Source organism: Mirounga leonina, unplaced genomic scaffold (assembly GCF_011800145.1).
Source record: "Mirounga leonina isolate KUSES-001 unplaced genomic scaffold, KU_Mleo_1.0 Mir_152, whole genome shotgun sequence".
In the NCBI taxonomy this organism is placed as follows: domain Eukaryota; kingdom Metazoa; phylum Chordata; class Mammalia; order Carnivora; family Phocidae; genus Mirounga; species Mirounga leonina.
Genome location: NW_023270380.1, coordinates 21235282 through 21262341, shown reverse-complemented (window position 1 = coordinate 21262341; position 27060 = coordinate 21235282). Strand labels below are relative to the sequence as shown.

At 40.2% G+C, this 27060-nt stretch overlaps 1 protein-coding gene across 2 annotated transcripts in view; it reads left to right on the top strand.

Moving 5' to 3' along the window:
- Positions 1-205: 205 nt before the first annotated feature.
- The window catches only part of LIN9 (lin-9 DREAM MuvB core complex component), a 70850-nt gene continuing 43995 nt past the window's right edge, over positions 206-27060 (top strand). The window contains exons 1-7 of one of the 2 annotated variants that reach the window (XM_035008701.1): positions 241-284; positions 5677-5772; positions 6870-6902; positions 8965-9059; positions 10339-10443; positions 21323-21456; positions 22791-22916. In XM_035008701.1, the coding sequence (XP_034864592.1) occupies positions 9057-9059; positions 10339-10443; positions 21323-21456; positions 22791-22916 (368 nt within the window). In that variant the 5' untranslated portion in view covers positions 241-284; positions 5677-5772; positions 6870-6902; positions 8965-9056. Of the gene's footprint in view, positions 285-5676; positions 5773-6869; positions 6903-8964; positions 9060-10338; positions 10444-21322; positions 21457-22790; positions 22917-27060 lie in introns of both variants that reach the window. The other variant, XM_035008699.1, reaches the window with a different exon arrangement.

The window sequence follows — 27060 nt, the reverse complement described above, 5'->3', positions numbered from 1 at the left end:
GCGGCCTCCTCCGCCTCGCTCCGGCCCGCGGCCGGCCGGAGGCCGGGGCGGGGGGAGCGGCGCCGGGCCCGCTCGGCCGCACCCCTACCCGGCGGCCGCGGGCGGAGCCGGCCCGCCTCAGCCGGCCGCGGCGGGAGCGGAGCCGCGCCGCGGGCAGCGAGCTCCGCATTCGAACCTCCCTCGCAAAGACAGTCTCCGCCCCACAATGCACCGCGGCGGGCAGCCTTTGAAAAAGCGGCGCGGCTCGTTCAAGATGGCGGAGCTCGACCAGTTGCCTGACGAGAGTGAGTAGCACCTCAAAGCGCCCCCCGCCTGCCGCCGGCCGCCCGACCCCGGGCTGCGCCGGCCGGGACGGGCAGCCGTGCTCTCCGCCGGGCGAGCGGGCCGGCTGCCAGCCCCGCCGCGCTCCCACGGTGCTCCCACTCCGGGGTTGCCGCCGCGTCGCCGCCTTTGTTATGGTGTCTGTGTGTTGGTTTCTGGGGTGGTGTGAGCGCCGGGGCCGGAAACCGAAAGCCCGGGGGCCCGGCGCGCGCCCGGCTGAGGCGGGGGCCGCTGTCCCGGCCCGACTCGGGCCCCCGGCCGGGTGGGGGAGGAGCGGCCCCGGGACCGCGGGGGCCGTACGCGCCGCCTGCCCCGCTCGCCCGGCGCCGAGGGACGCCCGGCGGGGTTATGTAACCCGCCCGGCCGGGGCCGCGCGGGGTGGGGGTCGGGGAGGGGCTGCCCGGGCCCGGCGTCGCGTCCTGTCGCGGCTCCTGCCTCTGCAGACGCTCGGGATCCCCGCTGTCCTCCCCCCACCCCCCCTCCGGTGTGTCCACCCCTGGAAGTGTTTCCGTGTCAAAGGGCTGGCCCCTTCTCCTGGGACCACAGGTGGCTGTGGACCTTTCCGGGGGGATCCAGGCTGGGCGCCCCAGTGTGCAGGTAGCCCCTAGCCCGCAGACTTCCTGGTGTGCGTTGGTGCCTTCAGAATCATGGGGGTACCTTTCTGCATGGCTGAGAGTATCAGAGCATGCACACACAGTGCCCTGCCTGACACCCACCCCTGCGATCGTCTGCCTTGACGGTGTTTGCTCACCCTGCCGCCTCTGACCTGCACACTCACCCGTGTTTAGTAAGTGCAAGCACCAATTCCGTAGTTTAAGCACGACAGGGCGGAATTTTGTAATTTACAGTGTTGTATGAAGTATGGAAGAAGGCAGGTATTTGAGTTAATTACAGAAGGGTCCTGATCCACACTCACTATTCGGTTTATATGTGCCTATCGTTTGTGAGAGTCTTAGTGTAGCAAAAACAAAAGTCTCAATCACCGCGAAATCCAACTGTGCAAGCTGGAGGCAAATAGACACTTTTAAAATGAGAGCTACATACAGCCAACTCTGTTTTCTTTGTGGGGTCATGTATCCTTAATGTGTTACAAAGTGGAAAGTTCAAGTTACCAAACTGGTGAAAAGAGTTTGTGTTTTAAATTTGTTCTAGACCAGAGCGAGGTTCCAGTAGAATTTTCTGGTTGATGGAAATACTCGATTTTGTAATGTCCAGGAGGGTAGCCACGAGGCACCCGGGGCTATGGAACTCTCCAGGTGTGGCTAGAGTGACGGAAGAACAGAATTTTAAATTTTATTTTCATTAGTTGAAATTTACGGGGTCACAGGTGGCTAGTGGCTACTGCATTGGACTGGGCACATCCTTGGACCATCCATGAGTTTTGTTGTTTCTTGTTTGGAGAACACAGTTGTGATTTCAGATGCCCCCAAATAAGGGTGGGCCTACTAAACACAACATGCTTGTCATCTGAAAATCTGTGCTATCTTTAGAATTAAGATGTTTTATCGCAGCTTAGAAGTCACACCCACTAGACCTGTTATTTTGATTACTGTGGTCATTCTGTTGAGATGACAGGCATTTTAAGTGGCTTTCTTTTAACTGTCATTTGGAATATTTGCTTGTCATTGTTAAACATTTATTGAGGACTTACTTTGGTTCTTTGTAGAGACTTGGGACTCACAGTAGGGTGCAAATTCCAGCTACATTCTCAAACTATATAACTGACATTTATATTACTTTGTGACATCTGTGGTCCATTGGGGTGTATATGGGCATACACCTGTGTTTGTGTGGTGTAGGTCTTGTTTAGCTAGACCACAACTTGTTGAAAGCAGGAATTGCCTTACTTCGTTGGTCACACAGAGCTACATATTGGGTATATATAAAAACTTGATTTATATGGAATCGAAGGTAGGATAAGAGGCATTCCTTATGAACCTGGAGCAGAGTCTTGGAAAGGAAAAGTGATTTCAGTTTGGTACTGGAAATAGCTGTATGTTCCTCTGCCAATTTTAGTCAAAGGGGCTATCTCATGCATTAGCCAATAGCCGGTATAACATTATCAATGATAAAAGTTACCATCTGAGTACTTACTGTGAACCAGATGCTGTGCAAAGCGTATGATACGCATTTGCTCACTGAGTGCTCATTTCAGTCGACTAAGTACTCTTACAAGCTGGATTGTGTGTATGAGGAATCGGAGGCTCTCTTCTGCCCAGGCCTTTCCTCTGAACTCCCAGACTCAATATCCCTTGCCTGTTTCACATCTCCTCTTAGATGCCTCAGCAGCCCCTCAGACTTCACAGGTTCAAGACCTACGTCATAATCCAGTGGTTCCTGTCTTAATGAACGGCTCCACTGTGCGTTGATTGAAACCTGAAGGCTAGCTTTGGCCCTTCCCTGTCTTCCATTGTCCCATATTGAAGCCTTTACTACATCTTGTAACTTTTACCTTCTCCATGTCTCGATCTGCCTACTTCTCACCATCTCCTGCCCCAGCCAGGGTGACGCTCCTGTGTACCAGTCACCATTAACCCACGGCCCGCCCCCCCCCCCCCCCCCACATTCGGCCTGAGCCGTCCTTCCCGAATGTGTACATGTTATCCTGCTGCTTGGAACAGTTTAGTAGCCACAAGAGCCTTTGGACTCTGGCCACACTCCACCTCTCCAGCTTCAGTTTGTACCACTCTTCCTCTCATCCTGTCCCTTTGGGCTAAATTTGGCCTTTTTGATTCCCTGTACTCCCCAGGCTTTCTTCTTCTTCTTCTTTTTTTTTTTTTTGCAAGGCCTTTGCACATGCTGCTCTCATTATCTGGAGTGCGCTTCCTTCCCTTCACTTGCAGTTGACAGCTACTTACCCTTCAGATCCCATTTTAAGCTTCTTTAGAAAGTTATTTTCTGTCCATGACAAAGATTACATCTTCTTATTAAATCTTTTCCTACCACCATGGAACTCCTTGGTGGCACCTGTCACAGTTGCAGCTTTACATTTGTTCACGTGATTGGCTAGAAGCCTCCTGGAGAAAATACCATTTCTGTTTTGCTTCATGCTTGCATTTCTTGTTCCATGCATAACACCTGGCTCGCTTCTCTGACCCTTTTCCATGGCCCTCTTCGTTTGCTAGCTACTCCCTAAGCACAGTGCCCTTTCTCCCTGTTCCTTGAATGTTCTAACTGTTCTATCTCAGGTTTTTTTTTTTTTTACCTGTTAATTCTTCTGCCCAGACTCGTTGCTTTGACCTCCTGCTCCCTCAAGACTAGTCCTTTTTAGATGTTACCTCCTCAGAGAAGCCTTCCCTCACTCCCCTGTGTAAAATAACCACTTCCCCCACTGAGATCCCCTCATTTTTTTCCTTTATGACAACTGCCATGCATCATTGTCATTTCATGTACTTGTTTCTTGTGTGTCTCCTCCCACTGGAGTGTAAACTCTCAGAGAGCAGAGGCCTTTGTCTCTCTTGGCCTTCAGGTAATCCCAGCCCCTAGAATAGTGCAGTGGCAGGCGTTCAGTGGAGACTTTGTTGTTGTTGATTGATCAAAGTAATGGTAGCAATAAGCATGATCTAAAAGTTAGCCATGTGCTATGTGTATTGTTCTCGAAGCACTTTAACATATGGTAACTTGTCTAATCCCCATTTTACAGATGAAGAATCAGCAGCACAGAGAAGTGAAGTAAATTTCTTAAGTAACTCAGCAAAAAGTGGCCGAACCGGGATTCAAACACAGCTAGTCTCCATGTGTGCTTTTGACCGCTATGCTATACAGCCTCTCAGAGAAAGGGTTAAAAGTGGTGGGTCAAAATCCCCAGGACAGAGTCTGGCCTTCATGGAGCAGGAATGGAGATCCTTGTGGCTCACACCTCTTCCTTCAGATCTCTGCTCAAATATCACCTTCAGAGAAACTACTCATGAGTACCTCTTAGAAAAATAGTCTTCCCTCTCCCAACCCCGGCCTAGATTCCTGTTATCCTGCTTTACCCCCCCCCCCCCCCCCCCGTGCCCCATAATCACTTGATGGGTGCCTTTGTTTGTCTCCCTTCCCTAGAATGTAAACTCCATGGGTGTGGGGACTTCGGCTCTTTTGCATGCTGTTGTCTCCCCCGTGCCTACAGCAGAGACTGGGGGTGCGGTCGGCACTCCACATATTCACTGGATGAGTGGATGCTACCACTTTTTCTAAAGTGAGCCATATTTCTCTGGTAACTACGTGGCCATGTGCCCTGTCCACTAGCTGCTTCCCAGTTGTGTTCTATGTGAGGCCTTTTAGCTAGACTTTATGGCCTCTCTCCCCACTTCACCCCCACAGTTCTACTTCCACTGGTCATTAAACCACTGTGCCATTTGGAGGCTGGTCAGATGTCCTGTTACCCAGTCTCCCACATCTATGCAAGAGTAGAGTGAGAGCAAGGGTGGCTTTGGTGTTGATGGCTTGTCTGTTCTATAAGCGTCTTGTCCTGCCCTGCAGAGGAAAAGTCAGCTGAAGTTTAGGGATCGGAATGGTATAAAAATATTTCATAGCCAGAACCGCAGTACATTTTCGTTTCTCCTTTAAAGTCTGTTGTCCATTTGTAGGAGTTGTAAATCATGGCTGCTTTTGTTGAACACCAAGGAGAACTAATCTGTCTTCTCTGATTTTTTACCTGGTTCATATTCTTCTTTATTACTTTATCTCCTGGAATCATCATTTATTTATATTTGTGTTTTTATGAAATGCCATGATGGATTGGCTCCTTAGAGTTACTTGCACACATTTTGAACTTGCCATTTAAAAATTTGTCTTTTCTCAGTGCAGGTAAATGACCAGCCTTTCAGATAACAACTACTGCCTGATCTTAGATTATATTCTGTCAAACATAAATGGATGTCACAGTAACTGAGATGAGAACTAACTGGTTCTAAAATAAAGCAAATTACTTTATTTATTTATTTATTTTAAAGATTTTATTTATTTATTTATTTGACACAGAGAGACACAGCAAGAGAGGGAACACAAGCAGGGGGAGTGGGAGAGGGAGAAGCAGGCTTCCCGAGGAGCAGGGAGCCCGACTTGGGGCTCGATCCTAGGACTCTGGGATATGACCTGAGCCAAAGACAGACGCTTAATGACTGAGCCACCCAGGTGCCCCTAAAATAAAGCAAATTTAAAAAATGAGGAATGATACGTAATAATTTGACTATAATAAAAGAAAAAAGTGTTCTAAACTGTTTGGTTTTTTTTCTAAGTTAAAGAGGGAGATTTCACTCAGGTAGAAATCTGTGAATAATTTCCATTTTGAAGCGTAGAAAGGATTTTTTTTTCTGTTAATTTTTGTTGTTGTTGAGCTATAATTGACATTTAACATTGTATTCGTTTTAGGTGTACAGCATAATGATTTGATGTGTGTGAAATGATTGCCTCACCTGGGTTAGTTAACACCCATCACCACACATGGTTACAATTTTTTTTCCTATGGTGAGCACTTTTAAGATCTACTTTCTTAGCACCTTTCATGTATACAATACAGTATTGTTAACTGTGGTCTCTGTGCTCTGTGGCACATCTCCGGGATTTATTTATCTTGTAACTGGAAATTTGTACCTTTTCACTGCTTTTACCCATTTTGTCCACGCCCCCAGCCTCCACCTCTGGCAACACTAGTCCATTCTCTGTATCTAGGAGTTCAGGTTTTGGGTTTTTGTTTTTGTTTTAAGATGCCACATGTAAATGAGAGACATCATCCTTGATTATTTTTCAAATGACTTGGACTTCTTTGCAATATACATTTTCAATTCTGAGATTTTCAATTTAGTGCTCTCCCTGTCTCATAAAAATGTATTTTCCTGTATTTTCTCCTGCTTCCCCTCACCCCTAGATCCCATCCTTTATTCACACCAGAGCCTGTAGCCCAGTGTGTCTTCAGAGTGGGCCTGAGGGCTACCTGCAATGGAACCCCCGAGGACCTTTATTAATAATACAGCTTCTGCATGCGTGAGGTGCTTCCTGGTTATTCTAATATACACTAAGGCTTGTTTTAGGCAGTGAACCCCTCCATCAGTATGCTAGCCCCTCTGGCTCTTCTGAACTCCCTTTTCCAGCTTGGGTCTTGAAGGGTTGCACACATCTGCATTCTAGACTTTCCGAGGCACTTTGTTGCCTGATACCCACAGCGCCCCTGGATGATTTTCACTTTCTCTTCTCTCTGCTCTATTACTGCTTCCGACCTTTGCTTCAGTAAACATCAGTCCCTGTCTCTTTTCCTTCTCCAGCACCCGAATACTTCTGGATGTGGATGCAAAATCTCTCTGTGCCTACTCTCCCCCTTCCCTCTCTTGGAGAGGCCTCTGGTTCTCGCTTCAACAGGACTCCCGGGTCTCTCTCTCCAGCTCTTCCTTACCTTATGGGACCTCTGGCCGATAGCTTGAACGGCCCTCTAGTTATCTCTGATTGCACATCCCACCGTCACTTCAGCCTCAGCACCACTAAAACCAGACAGGTCACTCTCACCTGGTAGCCAAGTTCTTTTTTTCTCACACTGATTATGAAATAATATTGATTTGTTTTAATTGCAGGCTCTTCAGCAAAAGCCCTTGTCAGTTTAAAAGGTAAGATCATAGCACAATTCTGTAGGTATGGCATAAGCTAGAAATTTAATTCATTAAATTGATTTGGGTATAGTCTTTTCTAAGTTAGGATTCAGTATAGCTTTTAAGTATTCGTTTTCACTGATGATAATTTTAAATTCATGGGCTGTTTTAGGAGAATTGGTCCTTGGTTGTTGGAAATTATTAAGAAAATTTTTCCCCGAGAATTATTGATTACAGAACTTTTAAAAAAATTTTTTAAGTAAGCTCTTTGCCCAGTGTGGGGCTTGAACTCATCACCTGGAGATCAAGAGTCGCACACTCCACCAACTGAGCCAGCCAGGTGCCCCAAGAACTTTTTGGTTTTTTTTTTTAAGATTTTAAGTAATCGCCACACTGAATGTGGGGCTTGAACTCCCCACCCTGAGATCAAGAGTTATACGTTCCCCATGAGCCAGCCAGGTGCCCCAAACCCCAGGAACTTTTTAATTTTTTTAAAGATTTTATTTATCTGTCAGAGAGAGAGAGTACCAGCGGGGAGAGCGGCAGGCAGAGCAGGCAGAGGGAGAAGCAGGCTCCCCGCTGAGCAAGGACCCCGATGTGGGACTCGATCCCAGGGCCCTGGGATCATGACCTGAGCCGCCGAAGGCAGATGCTTCACTGACTGAGCCACCCAGGTGTCCCCCTCCAGGAACTTTTTAACTAAAAATTGCAAACATCTTACTAGAGTGAAAGCATTTATTGAACAGCTGTGCTCAGCTGTATTTTTGCTTAAGAGTTTATATTTTTAGCGGGGCACCTGGGTGGCTCAGTCAGTTAAGGGGCTGGCTCTTGACCTCAGCTCAGGTCTTAACCTCAGGGTCCTGAGTTTGAGCCCCGCATTGGGTTTCATGCTGGGTGTGGATCCTACTTTAAAAAAAAAAAAAAAAGAGTTTATATTTTTGGGAATTCTGCTTTCTAAGTAATAATGCAAGTCTCTTGATATGAAAGAATGACAGTACTTTTTTTTTCCTGAGAACAGGGTTATACATATTCCTTGATCTTGCTCTTTGTTTCTGCAAGTACATTAGACCAAGCCTCTTACTGTAGTTTGTTTTGATTTTTTGCTTGAGCAGGGTTCTGCTAAGTAAGTTAAGTCTGGAACCAAGCTATGCTCAAAAGTTCACTAGTACTTTTAGTTTTTAAAGCTACTGTGTTGTGCTTTGGATTGGTGATTTACCAAATCAAGTTCTGGCTTAAGAACACTTACCTTCCAGGACTACCCTAATTTATTTGCCTAGCAGAATCAACCCTGGTCCAACTCTTTTCTTTTGTACTTAAAACGTACATCTGAAAACGTATTCCATTATTCTTTTCCTCCCAGTATAAAAACTCTTTTTTTTTTAAAAAAAGACTTACACAAGTGATACATTTCTTACAGAAAAAAACTAGGAAATGCTGATGAGCAGCTAGAAGAAATGAAAATAGCTATCTTGTGTGTATTCATCCCAGCTTTCTATGTCTTTCTCTACATAAACATACCCTTTTTATAAAAATTAAACTCACCGTTCTGTATTTTTATAATATGTCTAATCAGTTACTTGATTGGATTTTTTCTGGTTGCATACAACTCTGAAGATATTTCTTTGAATCAAGGAAAACAGAAACACCCACACATTTTATTTTTGTATATCCACAGCTTCACTTATTGAAGCAGGAAACATTTAGAAATATACTCTAAATTCAAGGTTAGAAGCTTTTTCCATTTTTCCACTGCACTGTTTTCAATCAGATTGTACTTAAGCTCCTTAGCAAATTAGAATAAAGGAATTACTAAAAACACAAAGAAAGAAACCACACATATTTTAATATGAGAATTTAATACTTTCACGATGCAGTGCCTTGTCAAATTATGTAGAGTTTGACCAAAAAAAATACAGAAGAGATTTTTCATTTGTAATAAACCAAAATTACTGTGGCCAGTATATTTTTTCCATATTCGTAAATATTTCAGATATATTGCTATAAATAAAAAGACAATGTTCATTGTATAAAATCCTTTGAACTAAACTTAAATCTTACTAGTAATAATTACTTATTACAGAGGGAAGCTTATCTAACACATGGAATGAAAAATACAGCTCTTTACAAAAAACACCTGTTTGGAAAGGCCGGAATACGGGCTCCGCTGTGGAGATGGTAAGGAATTAGTTTTTCTTACTCTTTAGAATATGATAGCTAAATTGTTTGTATGATTGTCACGTGCGCAGCTCTTACAGGACAGTAAGAGTTTCCCAAGGTTCTCCCCAACTACAAGCATTTGAATCTTTTACGTGTCACTGAGTGTAGTATACGATCATACTTAGTCTGTAGCCTTTGATAATCTGGTCACCAGTAAGCATTTGTTAAGTAATTGCAATTTCTTTAAATAGACAGGATAAAAAAAACTCTAACAACCCCAAATCATGCTTTATTTAGAATATAAAAAATTTCATATGGTTCTGGTCCCTGCAGAAAGATACATAAATAAGTGGTAAGATAATAAAATCTTGTATAGGTCAAGGGTAAGTACATGTAGGGTAGAAGGGTAGAAGGGACTTCTTTCAGGGCTGTGGAGTATTAAGACCCTTGGTTGGTTTAATTTCAAGGGTCAGTACCTCTAGCCTTACCCGATTGGATGCTGCCCATATGTTGTTAGCCCTCTGTACCTACCACCCTTCCAACTGGGCACGCAAGTCTGTCTGCAGTGATGGAGAAGGATTTGAAACAGGATGTTGGTATGATTGGGATATTATTTCTGTTGTTCTTCTGCCTGAATGAGGCCTCTGAACCTAGGGTGGACTGTAAAATTGTTCATATTACAGACCCTTTAGTGAACAATGTCCTTTGGGTACTTCAACAAAAGTTAGTTCTGGTTCTGCAGCCTAGTTTAGGCTACAGTCACTTACCAAATACCTGTGCCAGGTGTCTTGTACTTTTATTCACAGATAGAAATTCAGTTAACAATTTTTGACAGGGCATCTAGTGCATTATTATACATTGAGATTGACTCTCTAGAGTGATCTAGTAACTTTGTCCAGCCCAGCCCCATGTGGCCAACACAGCATGTGATACACCCAAGTACTATTAATCCAAGCACTAACATAATGAGAACTGGAATTTCCAGAACTTGTTTTCCTCTCGTCCCCATTCAAGGATGCTAAGGATACTTGGGTTCCAGTTTTAATCATCAGCTAGGTGTTTCATTTAGTCATCAGCTAGATGTTTTGATTGTAAACAAATTGCATAAATATGTACTACTTTGTAAATCTAAGATTCTTTGTATTCGACGTGTTCTGTACTTTGTATTACCCATCCTTATCCTTCCAGGCTGCTGATAGTCCAGCGTTAGCTGTGTCTCCCAAGTATAGAATTGTATTTTGGAATAAAAATGGGAAGTGTTCAGTCTTTTTATTAACTAAACAAATTTCTACCATAGCCTTTCAGAAATTCAAAACGAAGTCGACTCTTTTCTGATGAAGATGACAGACAGATAAATACAAGGTCACCCAAAAGAAACCAGAGAGTTGCAATGGTCCCACAGGTATGTGTGTCACCAGCATTTTGTTCCATGTGAAAGGAAGTGAAAAATTGCTCAACATAATAAGGTTTATTTTTTATTTTTCTGTTACATTTTGAGTAACAAGTTCTTTTTCTTGAGTCAGTGCTCCAATTCAGCTCCTATATTAGTTACCTAGAAAGGCCATTATTTTATTGATGGACTTTTTCCAGGAGTAGAAAGCCGGTCCTCAGTCTTACAAATGCACACTTTTAAGCACGGAGAGGAGAGTGGACTTTAAGCAGATGGATTTGGCAATAGGGAATCAGTTTGGAGTTTTTCATGGAAATGAGACGGGGGGAAAAACATTTTACTTTATCACTGAGGAAAGTGTGTTGAAGACTTCTTATCCAAAAGAAGAAACTATATAGCATGAAGTCATACCTTCTTTTTCATTTTTGGCATTTTTTTTTTCAGTAAAAGATTAATTTATTTGATTTCCTCTCATTAGTTTTTTAACTTTTTTTTAAATTGAAGTATAATTAACAGACAGGGTTATGTTAGTTTCAGTTGTATGGTACAATGATTGAACAATTCTCAGTGCTCATCATGATAAGTGCACTCTTTTTTTTTTTAAGATTTATGTATTCATTTGAGAGAGAGAGAGCAGGGTGGGTAGGGACAGAGGGAGAGGGAGAATCTCAAGCAGACTCTGAGCTTAACATGGAGCCCAACACGGGGGCTCAATCTCACAACCCTGAGATCATGACCTGAGCTGAAACCAAGAGTTGGACTCTTAACTTAGTGTGCCACCCAGGCGCCCCATGATAAGTGTACTCTTAATTCCCTTCGCCTATTTCACCTATTCCCCCACCCACCTTCCTGGTGAACACCTTTGTGTTCAAGAGTCTGGGTTTTTTTTGGGTTTTTTTGGTCTATTTTTTTTCTTTGTTTTGTTTCTTAACATCCATGTATGAGTGAAATCATATGGTGTTTTTCTGACTAATTTCATTTAGCATTATATTCTGTGCCATTACCAATGGCAAGATTTCATTCTTTTTTATGGCTGAATCATATTCCATTGTATATATACGCCACATCTTCTTTATCCATTCATCTATGGATGGACACTTGGGCTGCTTCCATATCTTGTCTGTTGTAAATAATGTTGCAGTAAACATAGGTATCTATCTTTTCGAATTAGTGTTTTTGTTTTCTTTGGGTAAATACCCAGTAGTAGGAATTTATTTATTTGTCAGAGAGAGAGAGTGTGCAAGCAGGGGGAGCGGCAGGCAGAGGGAGAAGCAGAATCCCCGCTGAGCAGGGAGCTCAATGCGGGGCTCAATCGCAGGACCCTGGGATCATGACCTGAGCTGAAGGCAGACGCTTAACTGACTGAGCCACCCAGGAGCGCCTCCCCTCCAACTATTTATTAGGAAAATTTTCAAACCTACAGAAAACTTGTCTCTATGACTGTGAAACCATCCTGCCCCATCTCTGTCCATTCTCCTTCCCCCAGGCACGTCGTTCCTTCTAGAGCTAGTTTACAAAGTGCTTTCTGCTTCTGAGCCATATGGAGCAGATATAAATAAGACAAACATGATATGAGACTCCTTCAAATATGTGAAAAGTCTTTATATCCTATGAGTTTTCTCTTTTCTTCTTTTAATATACCTATTTCTTTCCATTTTTCATTTATGCGACATGGCTTGTTCTGTTCCCCTTCTAGTCTCAATCTGTTGGATTCTCTGGGTTTCTTTAAGGAGCCCTGTCCTGAACTGACTAATTGTAAAAACAACTTTTACTGAGTACTTAGTGTGTGCCAGATTCTGTTTTAAGCACTGTGTATACATGGCTTTGATTTGGTCTTCAGCAACCCTGATGACCTAGGCTACTGTCCTCTCCCGTTTTTCAGCTGAAGAAGCAGACACAGGGAAGTATCCTGCTCGCAATCCCAAAGATAGCAAGTGAAGGCTGCACACAAATGACCTGCAGCCTGTCTCTGGGGCCTCCTTTTTTCTGTTGTCCTAACAGCTTTATTTTTATTTATTTTAAGATTTATTTATTATAGAGCATGCGGGGGGTGGGGAGAGGCAGAGGGAGAGGGGAAGCAGACACCCCGCTGAGCATGGAGCCTGCTGCGGGGCCTCCATCTCACAACCCTGAGATCATGACCCCAGCCGAAAGCAAGAGACACCCAACTGATTGAGCCACCCAGGCATCCCCTAACAGCTTTATTGAGATATGATTCACATGCCATATGATTCAACTATTTAAAGCGTACCATTCAGTGGTTTTAATATATGTACAGACTTGTGCAACCAATTTTAGGACCTCTTCATCACCCCAAAAGAAACCCTGTACCAGTGACTCTCTGTTTTCCGTCTGTTGAAGAAACCCCTAAAGTGTGATTGCTACAAGGATATTTACATTTAAACTTTGGAAGATACTACTATATATTCATAGAAGGGGATCTTTAACACAGTTATATAGCCAATGAGCCACTAATACCCTATTTAAATAAAATCTGGGTCAGTAACTCAATAGAAAGAAAAATAGCACTTTTTTCTGATAATAATATTTTATAATAATTTGGTTATTTATGCTACACAACTCCCAGCATACAAACTTTTTTTTTTTTTTTACATTAAAAAGTTAATTTTTTAAAGTGGCATGTGCTATCCTGAATTGTATTCTGGGACAGAAAAAGCACATTAATGGAACAACTGAAGAAATGCACATAAAGTCTGTAATTTAGTTAATAGTATTGTACCAGTGTTAGTTTCTTAGTTTTGACAAACCATGGTTTTTTAAGATGTTCGCATTAGGGAAAGCTGGGTGAAGGACATATGGGAACTCAGTACTATCTTTGCAACTTTACTATAAATTTAAAATTTTCCGAAGTTAAAGGCTTTTAATAAAAAAATAAAAAGTTAATTTTTACCTCTACCAATTCTCCACATCTACCTCCCTCATTAACTGGTAACTACTGGAATTAGTTTGATTAGCCTTTTAGATCTTTATAGACCTTTCTTAAAATTTTATATGTGTATTCATAGATATCATCATTCTGTAATTCAGTTTTTCATTTAAAAGTCTGGTTTTGAGATTTGGCCATTCTGATTGATTCAGATTGATGACAGATAGACTTCAATATTTTGTTTCTCAACAAAATTATATATATTATTCAGCCTTATGGTACTGTAGTTTATACATTCTTCTACTTATGGGCATTTAAGTGGTGTCTAAGTTGTTACTATTACAGACAATGCTGTAGTGAACACCCCAAGCATGTTTATATAAATTTGCAAGTGTTTTTCTAGGACAAATGCCTGAAGTGTGGAATTGCTGGATCATAGGATATACACATTTAAACATTTTAAATTATTCTCCAAGGACATTGTACTGGTCTATATTTTCTTCCTTTTTTTTTTTTTTTTTTAAAGATTTTGTTTATTTATTTGTCAGAGAGAGGGAACACAAGCAGGGAAAGCAGCAGGCAGAGGGAGAAGCGGGCTCCCTGCTAAGCATGAAGCCCGATTCAGGACTTGATCCCAGGATCCTGGGATCATCACCTGAGCCAAAGGCAGACGACTAACCGACTGAGCCACCCAGGCATCCCTGGTCTATATTTTCTACCAGCATTACATCATAGTGCCTGTTTTCCCAAATGCTTGCCAGCTCAGTATATTAACAAACATCTAGATTGTTGCCAATCTGATAATAGCATCACGCTGGTTCTGGGTGGCATTTCATTTATGAGTGACGTCGAGGTACTTTTCATGTATAAAAACGATTTCTTTCCTGTAAACTGTTTGTCTTTTTTTCTTATTTTCTGTTAGATTCTTGGTCATTTTCTTATTCATTTGTAAGAATTTTATAATATTCTATAATTAAGAATATTAGCCCTTTGACTACTTAAATTGGTTGTTATTTTTTTCAGTTTGTAGTTTGTCTTTTGACTTTGTTTCTGTATTTTTACTATGTAGGATTGAAAAGAAATTAAGGGTCAGATAAAACTGTCTTTCCTTTTATGACTTCTTGGGTTTATACTTACTCAGAGAGATCTTCCCTAGTCTAAAATTTATACTTTTTGAATTCACTCAAATTTATTTCTTAATACTTAAATTTTCAATCCATACTGAATTTATTCTGGAATAAGGACTGAGGTAATACTGCAACCTTGTGTCTCCCCCACCCCCCCGAAGACTATTTAGTTGTCCTGATAACATTGAGTGAGTAATCCATTTTTTTTTTTTAAGATTTTATTTATTTATTTGACAGAGAGAGAGATCACAAGTAGGCAGACAGGCAGGCAGAGGGAGAGGGAGAAGCAGGCTCCCTGCCGAGCCAGGAGCCCGATGTGGGGCTCGGTCCCAGGACCCTGGGATCATGACCTGAGCCGAAGGCAGATGCTTAACCATCTGAGCCACCCAGGCGTCCCGAGTAATCCATCTTTTATTTATTTATTTATTTTTTTAAAAGATTTTTATTTATTTATTCATGAGAGACAGAGAGAGAGAGAGAGAGGCAGAGGGAGAAGCAGGCTCCCAAGGAGTAGGGAGCCCGATGCGGGACTCGATCCCAGGACCCTGGGATCATGACCTGAGCCGAAGGCAGACGCTTAACCATCTGAGCCACCCAGGCGCCCCTAATCCATCTTTTATACATTGATTTAAAATGCTACCTGTATCACAAGCTAAATTCCTGTGCATATTTGGGGTTATTTCTAGACTTTCTATCTATCTATGTCTAATATGTCTCTGTATGTGCTAGTGCCAAATTGTTTTAACATGGCTTTATACAATGTTTTAATGTCTAGTAAGACATTATTACATATCCTTTTTTTAGGTTTTCCTAAGTATTCTTGCACATTTGTTTTTCCGTGGGTACTTTAGAATCAACGACTAGGAAAAAAATCCTGTTGGGATTTTTCTTGGCATTGCACTAATATTATGAATTAATTTATGCTATGTGACATGTTTGTAGCATTGAGACTCTCTATCCAAGAACTGGTTTTAGTTCCACTTATTCAAGCCTCAGTGTCCCTCTGTAGACTTTAAAATATTTTCCCATGTTGATCTTGAACATTTGTTAAGTGTATTCCTGGGTATTTAATACTTTTGTGCTTGTCACTTTTGCTTTCATAAATAAACAGGATATTTTTTCTGTTTTATTGTCTGTAACTAGTTCCCACTTATACAGAGAAAAGTAGTGATTTTTTGGGCGCCTGGGTGGCTCAGTTGGTTAAGCGACTGCCTTCGGCTCAGGTCATGATCCTGGAGTCCCGGGATCGAGTCCCACATCAGGCTCCCTGCTCAGCTGGGAGTCTTCTTCTTCCTCTGACCCTCCTCCCTCTCATGCTCTCGGTCTCTCATCCTCTCTCTCGCAATTAAATAAAATCTTAAAAAAAAAAAAAAAAAGAAAAATAGTGATTTTTTAAGATACTGATTTGTATGTTAACTTTGTATTTGCCCACTTTATTAAATTCTGTACTATTTTAAATGGTTATAGTTGTTTTCTTGAGTTTTCGAGAATAATCATATCACCTTCAAATAATGGTTTTGTTTCCTCCTTTACAGTTTTTATTCCTCTTATTGGATAATTCCATCAAAACGACGTTAAAAAATTGTGGTGATAGTCAACATCTTGGTCACATTCTTCACTTTAATAACAATGTTTTTAGTATTTTAACATTGAATATGATAATGACTTGGATTAGAATGAGGAGAAATAAATTTTACAGGTTAAGAAAGGATCCATCTAGGGGCGCCTGGGTGGCTCAGTCATTAAGCGTCTGCCTTTGGCTCAGGTCATGATCCCAGCCTGCTTCTCCCTCTCCCACTCCCCCTGCTTGTGTTCCTGCTCTCGCTATCTCTCTCTGTGAAATAAATAAATTTTAAAACTCTTTAAAAAAAAAAAAGAAAAGAAAGTATCCATCTATTTTTGTTTTCTTGGTCAGTAGAGCTAAAGGTCCATCAATTGATATTTGCAAAGAACTTTTGGGGGTGCCTGGGTGGCTCAGTCGGTTAAGCATCTGCCTTCAGCTCAGGTCATGATCCCAGGATCCTGGGATCAAGCCCCGTGTCAGGTTCCCTGCTCAGCGGGGAGTCTGCTTCTCCCTCTCCCTTTGCCCCTCCCCCTCCCCCTGCTCTCTCTCTCGTGCACTCTCGCTCTCTCAAATAAATAAAATCTTTTAAAAAAAGAACTTTTGGTTTCATCATTTTGTCTCTTATTTTTCTGTTTCACTTATTTCTGCTTTAATTTTTATTTTCTTCTTTCTGCTTGCTTTGGGTTTTCTTTGCTCTTCTTTTTCAAGCTTAAGGTGGAGGAATAGGTTATTTATTTGAGATCTTTGTCCTTTCCTAATATAGGCATTTACCTTATAAATTAACCCCTCTCCTGCCTCCCCTGCCCCAAACACTGCTTTAACTGTATCATTTAACTTTTGGTATATTGCGTACTTTGATTCTGTCTAATTCTATTGAGAGTTTTTGTTAATGAATATTGAATTTTATCCAGTATCTTTAGCACCAGTAGAGGTGACTACATGATTTTTATTCATTAATAATGACAGACTATATTAATAGTTTTCTTTTTTTTTTTAAGATTTTATTTATTTATTTGACAGAGAGAGAGCACAAGCAGGGGGAGCAGCAGGCAGAGGGAGAGGGAGAAGCAGACTCCCCGCCGGAGCAGGGAGCCCGATACGGAGCTCGATCCCAGGACCCTGGGATCATGACCTGAGCCGAAGGCAGACACTTAACGACTGAGCCACCCAGGCGCCCCTATATTAACAGTTTTTTAATACTGGACCACCCTTGCATTCTTGACACACATTCCACTTGATTGGGTGGTATTCTTTTGATGGTCCAATGATGTTTATCTGGTACCTTTTTTTTTTTTTTTAAAGATTTTATTTACTTATTTGAGGGAGAGAGGGAGAGAGTGTACACGAGAGGAGGTAGGGTCAGAGGGAGAAGTAGACTCCCCACTGAGCAGGGAGCCTGATGTGGGACTTGATCCCAGGACTCCAGGATCATGACCTGAGCCGAAGGCTTAGATGCTTAGCTGACTGAGCCCCACAGGTGCCCTGGTACCTTTTTTTAAGCTTTTAAAAAATTGAGATAATATTGACATATAACATTATATAAGTTTCAGGTGCACAACCTAATGATTTGATATTTGTGTACATGGTGAAATGATCACCACATTAAGTATATAGTTAGCATCTGTCACCACAGTTACAAATTTTTTTTCTTGTGATAAGAACTTTTAAAATCTATTCTGAAAAAAATAAAAAATAAAAAATAAAATCTAGGGGCACCTGGGTGGCTCAGTCAGTTAAGCGGCTGCCTTCGGCTCGGGTCGTGATCCCAGGGTCCTGGGACCGAGCCCTGCATCGGACTCCCTGCTTGGCGGAGAGCCTGCTTCTCCCTCTCCCTCTGTCTGCCGCTCTGCCTACTTGTGCTCTCTCTCTCTGTTAAATAAATAAATAAAAACCTTTTTTAAAAAGAATTCTTTAAAAAAAAAAAAATAGGGCACCTGGGTGGCTCAGTTGGTTGAGCGACTGCCTTCGGCTCAGGTCATGATCCTGGAGTCCCTGGATCGAGTCCCGCATCGGGCTTCCTGCTTGGCAGGGAGCCTGCTTCTCCCTCTGACCCTCCCCCCTCTCATGTGCTCACTCTCTCTCATTCTCTCTGTCTCAAATAAATAAATAAAATCTTTAAAAATAAATAAATAAATAAAATAAATAAAATAAATAAAATAAAATCTATTCTGTTAGCAACTTTTAAATATGCAATACAATATATACTATAGTCACCATGCTGTACATTACATCCCCACGACATACTGATTTTATAACTGTAAGTCTGTACCTTTTGACCCCTTTCAACCCATTTCACTCCCCCCTTCCCAGCAACCACCAGTCTGCTCTCTGTATTTATGAGTTTGGTTTGTGTATGGGTTTTTTTTTTTTTTTTTTTTGGTCTGTTTTTTTTTTTAGGGGAGTTTTTTTTTTTTTTATTTTTTTGTGAGATTTTTTTGTGTTTGGTTTTTTTTTTTTTTTTTTTTGGTCTGTTTTGTTTTTCAGGGGAGTTTTTTTAGATTTCACATTTAGGTGAGATCATTTGGTGTTTGACTTTCTCTGACTTATTTCACTTACCATAATGCCCTCAAGGCCTATCCATGTTATCACAAATGGCAAGATTTCATTCTTTTTTTATAGCTGAATGATATTCCTGTGTGTGTGTGTGTGTGTGTGTGTGTGAGTGAATGTATATATATGTATATATACACCACATTTTCTTTATCCATTCGTCCATTGATGAACACTTAGGTTGCTTCCATGTCTTGGCTATTATAAATTATACTTCAATGAACTTTGGGGTGCAGATATCTTTTCAAGTTAGTGTTTTTGTTTGCTTCAGATAAATACCCAGCAGTGGAATTATTGAATTATAAGGTAGTTCTATTTTAAAAATTTTTTTGAAAAACCTCCATACTGTTGTCCACAGTGGCTGCACCAATTTACATTCCCACCAATAGTGCATAGGGCTCCCTTTTTTCCACATTTTCACCAACACTTGTTATTTCTTATCTTTTTGATTCTAGTCATTCTAAAAGGTATGAGGTGATAATCCTATTGTGAATTTGCATTTCCCTGATGATGAGTGATGTTGAGCACCTTTTCATGCACCTGTTGGCTATCTGTAGGTCTTTGGGAAGATGTCTCTTCAGATCCTCTGCCCATTTTTTAATTGGGTTAGTTTTTTGCCATTCAGTTGCATGAGTTTTTATATATTTTGGGTATTAACTCTTTATCAAATATATAGTTTGCAAATATTTTCACCTATTCTGTAGATTGCCTTTTCATTTTGTTGATTTCCTTTGCTGTGCAGAAGGTTTTTAGTTTGATGTAGCCCCACTTGTTAATTGTTTCTCTCTTTTTTTGATGCCTTTGCTTTTGGTGTCAAATTCGAAAACATCATCACCAAGACCAGTGTCTAGGAGCTTACCACTTACATTTTTTCCTAGGAATTTTATGGTTTCAGGTCTTACATTTGAGTCTTTAATCTATTTTTTAAAATTTATTCTTTTATTATGTTTTTTTAGAGAGGGGGAGGAGCAGAGGGAGAGAGAGAATCTTGTCTTAAGCAGGCTCTGTGCCCAGCATGGAGCCTGATGTGGCACTCGATCTCAACGCCTTGAGATCATGATCTGAGCCAGAATCAAGAGTTGGATGCTTAAGTGACTGATCCACCCAGGGGCCCCAAGTCTTTAATCTATTTTGAGCTAGTTTTCATGTATGGTGTAAGATAGTGGTCCAGTTCATTCTTTTGTATGTGACTGTCCAGTTTTCCCAACACCATTTTTTTTTAAAAATGCTGAGGTTTTTTCTTTTAATTTTATTTATTTGAGAGAGAGAGTGAGAGAGAGAGAGCACAAGAAGGGGGGAGGGTCAGAGGGAGAAGCAGACTCCCTGCTGAGCAGGGAGCCCGATGCGGGACTCGATCCCGGTACTCCGGGATCATGACCTGAGCCGAAGGCAGTCACTTAACTGACTGAGCTACTCAGGCACCCAACACCATTTTTTGAAGAGACTGTCCTTTCTCCATTGTATATTCTTGCCTCCTTTGTTGTAAATTAATTGACCATATATGCATGCATTTATTTCTGGGCTCTCTATTCTGTTTTATTGACCTGTGTTTCTGTTTTTATGCCAATATGATACTATTTTGATTACTATAGTTTATAATATAGTTTGAAATTAGGGAGCTTGATGCCTCCAGCTTTGTTCTTCTTTCTCAACATTCTTTGGCTATTCAGGATCTTTAGTGATTCCATACAAATTTTAGGATTGTTCTACTTCTGTGAAAAATGCCACTGGAATTTTCATAGGGATTGCATTGAATTTTAGATTGTTTTAGATAGTATGGATTTTTTTTTTTTTTTAAAGATTTTATTTATTTGACAGAGAGAGAGCACAAGTAGGCAGAACAGCAGGGAGAGGGAGAGGAAGAAACAAGCTCTCCACTGAGCAGGGAGCCTGACGTGGGGCTCGATCCCAGAACCCTGGGATCACGACCTGAGCCGAAGGCAGCCGCTTAACCGACTGAGCCACCCAGGCGCCCCTAGATAGTATGGATATTTTTAACAGTATTAATTCTTACAATCCATGAGCACGGAGAATCTTTCCAAGCATTTTCTAAAATTCATGCAGCAGGGCCTGGGTGTGAGGTTCAGTCGGTTAAGTGTCTGACTTCAGCTCAGATCACGACCTCGGGGTCCTGGGATTGAGCCTCTTGTTGGGCTCCTTGCTCAGCAGGGAGTCTGCTTCTCCCTCTCCCTCTGCCCCTACCCCCACTCATGGGCGCTCTCGCTCTCTTTCAAACAAACAAAATCTTTAAAAAATAAAAAATAAAATTAATGCAATTGAGTGTTTTTTTGAGATTTTCTTTTATTATACTTTGGTAGATTTTATCTGCTTATGCTGTCTTGATAAAAATAATTGTGAAGCTCTTTTTTTTCATTGAATTAAAACATTTTAATAGCATTGGTGCTGTGATTGATACAGAATTCACTGGTGAAACCTTCTGGGCCTAGTGCTTGTTTGCTTGCATTTTCTCTGTCTCTTGTTTTCTTCCTACATACCTAAATTGAAATTGGACCTCAGTACAAACATGGTGGAGGCAAATGTTTTCACTTTCCTTGTCAGAATATCTTATGAAACTGGAGACTTTAACTTCGTAAGAAATAATCAGAATGTTTATTTTGTTAAATAATGACAAAAAAATTTTGTGGTACTGAATCTTTTTGAGTACTTAACCATAATCTACCTTTTTACAAATGTATTCGATGTTATAGATGTTCATTTTTGCATGATGGACCTGTAATTAATCTCTATTTTTTTATTGTATAGAAATTTACGGCAACAATGTCTACACCAGATAAGAAAGCCTCACAGAAGATTGGTTTTCGATTACGTAACCTACTCAAGCTTCCCAAAGCACATAAATGGTGCATATACGAATGGTTCTACTCAAATATAGATAAGTATGTATCATGGCTTACATTGTGGATATCACTTGAGCCAGAAATTTAAGTTTTTCAAACGTTATAAGCTATTTTCTTTTCTGTAGGTCTGTTTTGATTCTTTTTTTTCCTGATTTCTTTTTTCTGTTCTTCATTCTACTTTGATCCATTTCCATTCCTCATAGTTTGCTTTTCCCCTTCCTCCTTTCAGAAGTGGTTATACATTTTTGTGAAAACTCAAATGAAAGTATAATCTGTATTATAATTTACAAAGACCGTGGAGTGGAGATGCCCTAGAACAAAGCTCCCTTATTTGTAATAAAAGAGACATGTTTTTCTCTTTTATTTTTTTTAAGATTTTTATTTATTTATTTTAGAGATAGCATGAGCAGGGAGAGAGGGAGAGGAGAAGTAGACTTGGAGAAGTAGACTCCCCGCTGAGCAGGGAGCCCGATGCCGGGACCCTGGGATCATGACCTAACGCTCTAGAGTCTTCCAATTTTCTTTTTTCTTTTTTTTTTTTTTTTTAAGATTTTATTTATTTATTTGACAGAGAGAGAGGTAGTGAGAGCAGGAACACAAGCAGGGGGAATGGGAGAGGGGGAAGCAGCCTTCCCGCTGAGCAGGGGCCCCAACGCGGGACTCGATCCCAGGACCCTGAGATCATGATCTGAGCCGAAGGCAGCCGCTTAACCGGCTGAGCCACCCAGGCGCCCCGAGTCTTCCAGTTTTCTAAAACTGATTTAATCTGAGGGCACCTGGGTAGCTCAGTTGGTTAAGCGACTGCCTTCGGCTCAGGTCATGATCCTGGAGTCCCGGGATCGAGTCCTGCATCGGGCTCCCTGCTCGGCAGGGTGTCTGCTTCTCCCTCTGACCCTCCCCCCTCTCATGTGCTCTCTCTCTCATTCTCTCTCTCTCAAATAAATAAATAAATAAAATCTTTAAAAATAAAAAAATAAAAATAAATAAAACTGATTTAATCTGAAAGAGGACTCCTTGGTGTTGGGACAAAGATACATTGTAGCTAACATTGTTCATCCTCACTGGATACAATGACAGTGCTAGGATATACTAGGATATACTCATACATGAGATTTAACAAAAATCAGTGTCTCCTTGAATCTCTAGCACAGACAATATTTCTTGAGTAACTTATATACATTGGTTGTTTCACAAATGCCACTTTTAGTTTTAGCACTTTGAATTTGTGCCTCTTTTGTATATGTTCTGGGTAGAAGTGAAAGAACATTTGATGATTAGTATAATGTTGAAAATTGGAAAGCATATTTTGAAATTTATGCGTCTGAAGTAACTCATTGTATCTTAACCATTAAAATACCATTTCTGTTTTACAGACCACTTTTTGAAGGCGATAATGACTTCTGTGTATGTCTGAAGGAATCCTTTCCTAATTTAAAAACAAGAAAGTTAACAAGAGTAGAATGGGGAAAAATCAGGCGACTTATGGGAAAACCACGGAGGTAAAAATAATATTTTTATTTAAAATAAAATCAGTCAGTTAATTGTATAATTACCACATTGATTCTTTTTCATCTTCACAAAGACTAGTCCTGAAAGATAACTTTTCAGAATAGTTATATGTTAAATATATCTGGTTAACTAGCGTTAATGTAGGTCCTTTTTATACCTATGCATCTTACAATTAAATGTACAGTTCCATTTTTGTTCAAATTACAGGCTTTGCGTATAATTTTCTTACATTCTCTATGCCCCACTATGTTCCAAAAAATATTTAAGAATGCACTAGAAAATATAGCTGATCCTTTAACAACATGGGGGTTAGGGACACCAACCCTGCAGAAAAATCTACATATAACTTTTGACACCCCCAAAACCTAACTACTAGTAGTTTACTATTGACTGGAAGCCTTACTGATAACAGAAACCATCAATAACACATATTTTGTATGTCATGTGTATTATATACTATGTTCTTACAATAAAGTAAGCTAGAGAATAGAAAATGGTATTGAGAAAATCATAAGGAATGGAAGATATGTTTACAGTACCGTACTGCATTTGTCAAAAAAAAAAACATGTACAAGTGGATGTGGGTGGTCATATCCATGTTTTTCAGGAATCAGCTGTATTTAATGAAGCTCTCAGGAGCTTCATTAAAAAGTTAGGGATAACTTTTAATCCCTAAAAGTTATTATCTTTTAAAAAGCCGTTTAGTACTGCAAAAGCCTTCTTAGAAGTGCGTATTTTACTTTATATAAAAATGGGATAAGGGGGTAGGTGAAATGGGTGAAGGGCATCAAAAGGTACAAACTTGCATTTATAAAGTAAGTCCTGGCGTGTTGCGGATAGTGTAATGACTATAGTTAATAATACTATAGTTGCTGACAGTGGATCTTAAAAGTTCTCATCCCAAGGAAAAAAATGTTTTATCTATATATGGTGTCAGATGTTAACTAGACTTAGTGTGGTAGTCATTTCACAATATATACAAATATTGAATCACACTGTTGTACACCTGAGGGTTACAAAGTGTGTTATATGTCTATTATACTTCAATAAAATAAAAACACATGCTATCTCAGAAAAACAAAACCCCAGAAGGAAAAATCAAGTGAATCTATCCAATGTGTTGTTTTCTGAAAATTACTTTTCATGTGAAATGACTTTTCCTTTTGCAGTGTTATCTTGCTTTCTAACACATTGGAAAACCTTATATTACTCTTGAGTGAAGTTTTGAAATCTGTTAGATTATTTTCATATTATGTCTCTGCCTAGTAAAAGCATATACAAAAATTTTTCAATTTAGATGGTGGGAATATCCAGGAAAGGCATGGAAATATAGTGACTTGGGCAAGTAGAAACAGAATTTAATTTTAATGATTTCTGTAGACAGTGATGAAATGCAAGGAGAACTTTTAATTGAACTGGTAATATTTTATTTCTCTATTAAAAGATGATGTTGCTGATGATGTTTTTAATATTTCCCTCATTTATAAGAACACTTGCACACACGCACATGCACACACACACACAATGGAATACTACTCAGCCATAAAAAAGAGTGAAATCTTGCCATTTGCAACAACATGGATGGACCTCGAGCATATTATGCTAAGTGAAATCAATCAGACAAAGAAAGACAAATACCATATGATTCACTCATGTATGGAAACTGAAAAAAGAAAAAAAAGAGGCACATGGGTGGCTCAGTTGGTTGAGCGTCTGCCTTCGACTCAGATCCTGGGGTCCTGGGATCAAGCCCCGCATCGGGCTCCCTGCTCAACGGGGAGCCTGCTTCTCCCTCTCCCTCTGCTGTTCCCCCTGCTTGTGCTCTCTCACTCTCTCTCTGTCAAATAGGTAGATAAAATCTTTAAAAAAAAAAAAAAAAAAGGACAAAAACCCAAAAAAACTCTTAAATACAGAGAACAAACTGGTGGTTACCAGAGGGGAGGTGGGTGAAATAAGTATAGTGAATTAAGAGGTACAGATTTCTAGTTATAAAAAGAACAAGTCATGGAGATGAAAAAAAAAAAGTACAGAATAGGGAATATAGTCAATGATATTGTAGTAACGTGGTGACAGGTGTTGACTGCACTTATTGTGGTCAACATTGAATAGTGTATACAATTGTCAGCTCATTATGTTGTACACCTGAAACTAATATAACACTGTATGTCATTTTCATGTCAATGAAAAAAATGCAAAAAAAAAACCCAATTAATAAATTGCTAGATGATTTCAATAGATGCTTCACCAAAGATACAAGGATGTCAAAGAAATACTAGAGAAGATATTCAACATATTAGTCAATAGAAAAATGCAAATGAACCCATAGTGTCTAGAATTTACAAGATTAAGCATACCAAGTATTGGTGAGGCTATGGGGAAACTTGGAATCCTATGTGCTGCTGAGGGGAATTATAAAATGGTGTAACTGCTTTGGAAAACTGATGATTTCTTGCTCTCTTTTTTTTTAAGACTTTTTTTTTTTTTTTTTTTAGAGAATTTTAGGTTTAGAGCAAAATTGAGAGGAAGATAGATTTCCCATATACTCCCTCCCCCAACAGATACACAGTGTTCCCCGTAACAATATCTCGTTAAGATAGCGATACATTGTGGTGAGTCTATATCAACACATCATAATCCCCCAAGTCCATAGTTTACATTAGGGTTTACTCTGTGGGTTTTGAAAAATGTGTAATGACATATATTTATCATTATAATGTCATACACAGTATTTTTACTGCTCTAGTAATCTTTTGCGCTCCACTTATTCCTTCCTCTCCTCATGGCCTCAATTCGTGGCAACTGCTGATCTTTTTACTGTCTCCAGAGTTTTGCATTTTCCAGAATGTCATATGTTGGAATCATACCATATGTAGCCTTTTCAGATTGGCTTCTTTCACTTAGTAATATGCATTTCAGGTTCCCCTGTATCTTTTCATGGTTCAATAGTTCATCCTTTTAATGCTGAATAATATTCCATTGTCTGAATATACTACTATTTTTTTTATCCTTTCACTTACTAAGGGACATCTTGGTTGCTTCCAAGTTTTGGCAATTATGAGTAAAACTGATGTAAACATCCATGTTAAGGTTTTGGTGTGGACATAAGTTTTCAGCTCATCTGGGTAAATACCAAGGAGTGTGGTTGCTGGATTGTATGATAAGACTTGTTTAGTTTTATAAGAAACCACCAAACTATCTTCCAAAGCGTCCATGCCATTTTTACATTCCCACCAGAATGAACGAGAGTTTCTGTTGTTCCACATCTTGCCAGCATTTGGTGTTGTCTGTGTTCTAGATTTTGGTCATTCTAATAGATGTTAGTAGTGTCTCAATTTGCATTTCCCTGATGACATATGATGGGGAGCATCAAAGTGGCTTATTTGTCATCTGTATATCTTCTTTGGTAATATTTGGCTTCTTTGGTTTCTTAAAAGGTTAAACATACACTGATCATATGACCCAGCCATTCTATTCCTAAGTATTTAGTGAAGAGAAATTAAAGCATAGATTATACGAAAACATTTCTATACAGAAATGTTCGTATCAACTTTGTTGTAATAACCCCAAACTGGAAACAGTGCAAATGTCCACCAATAGGTGAATGGATAAACAAATTACAACACATTCAAAGAAAAGGATACCGTTCTCCAATAAAAAGAATGATCCATTGAGGGACGCCTGGTGGCTCAGTCGGTTAAGCATCTGCCTTCAGCTCAGGTCATGATCCCAGGGTCCTGGAGTTGAGTCCTGCATTGGGCTCCCTGTTTAGTGGGGAGTCTGCTTCCCCCTCTCCTTCCCACTTGTGCTCTCTCTCACTGTCTCACTATCTCATTCTTAAATACATTATTCAAGAGAAAGAGGAAAAGAGGGAACGGTGAGATGGATGGTCTGATTTCAAGTTTTTTTTTTTTTTAATGTTTATTTGAGAGAGAGAGCATGAGCAGGGGAGGAGCAGAGGGAAAGAGAGAAGCAGACGCCCCACTGAGCAGGGAGCCAGACGTGGGCCTCAATCCTCTGTCACTATCTCTGTCTCTCTCTCTCAAATAAATAAATAAAATCTTAAAAAAAAAAAAAAAGAACCATTGATACATGTAACAACATGGATTAATCTTGGCATAATTATGCTGAGTGAAA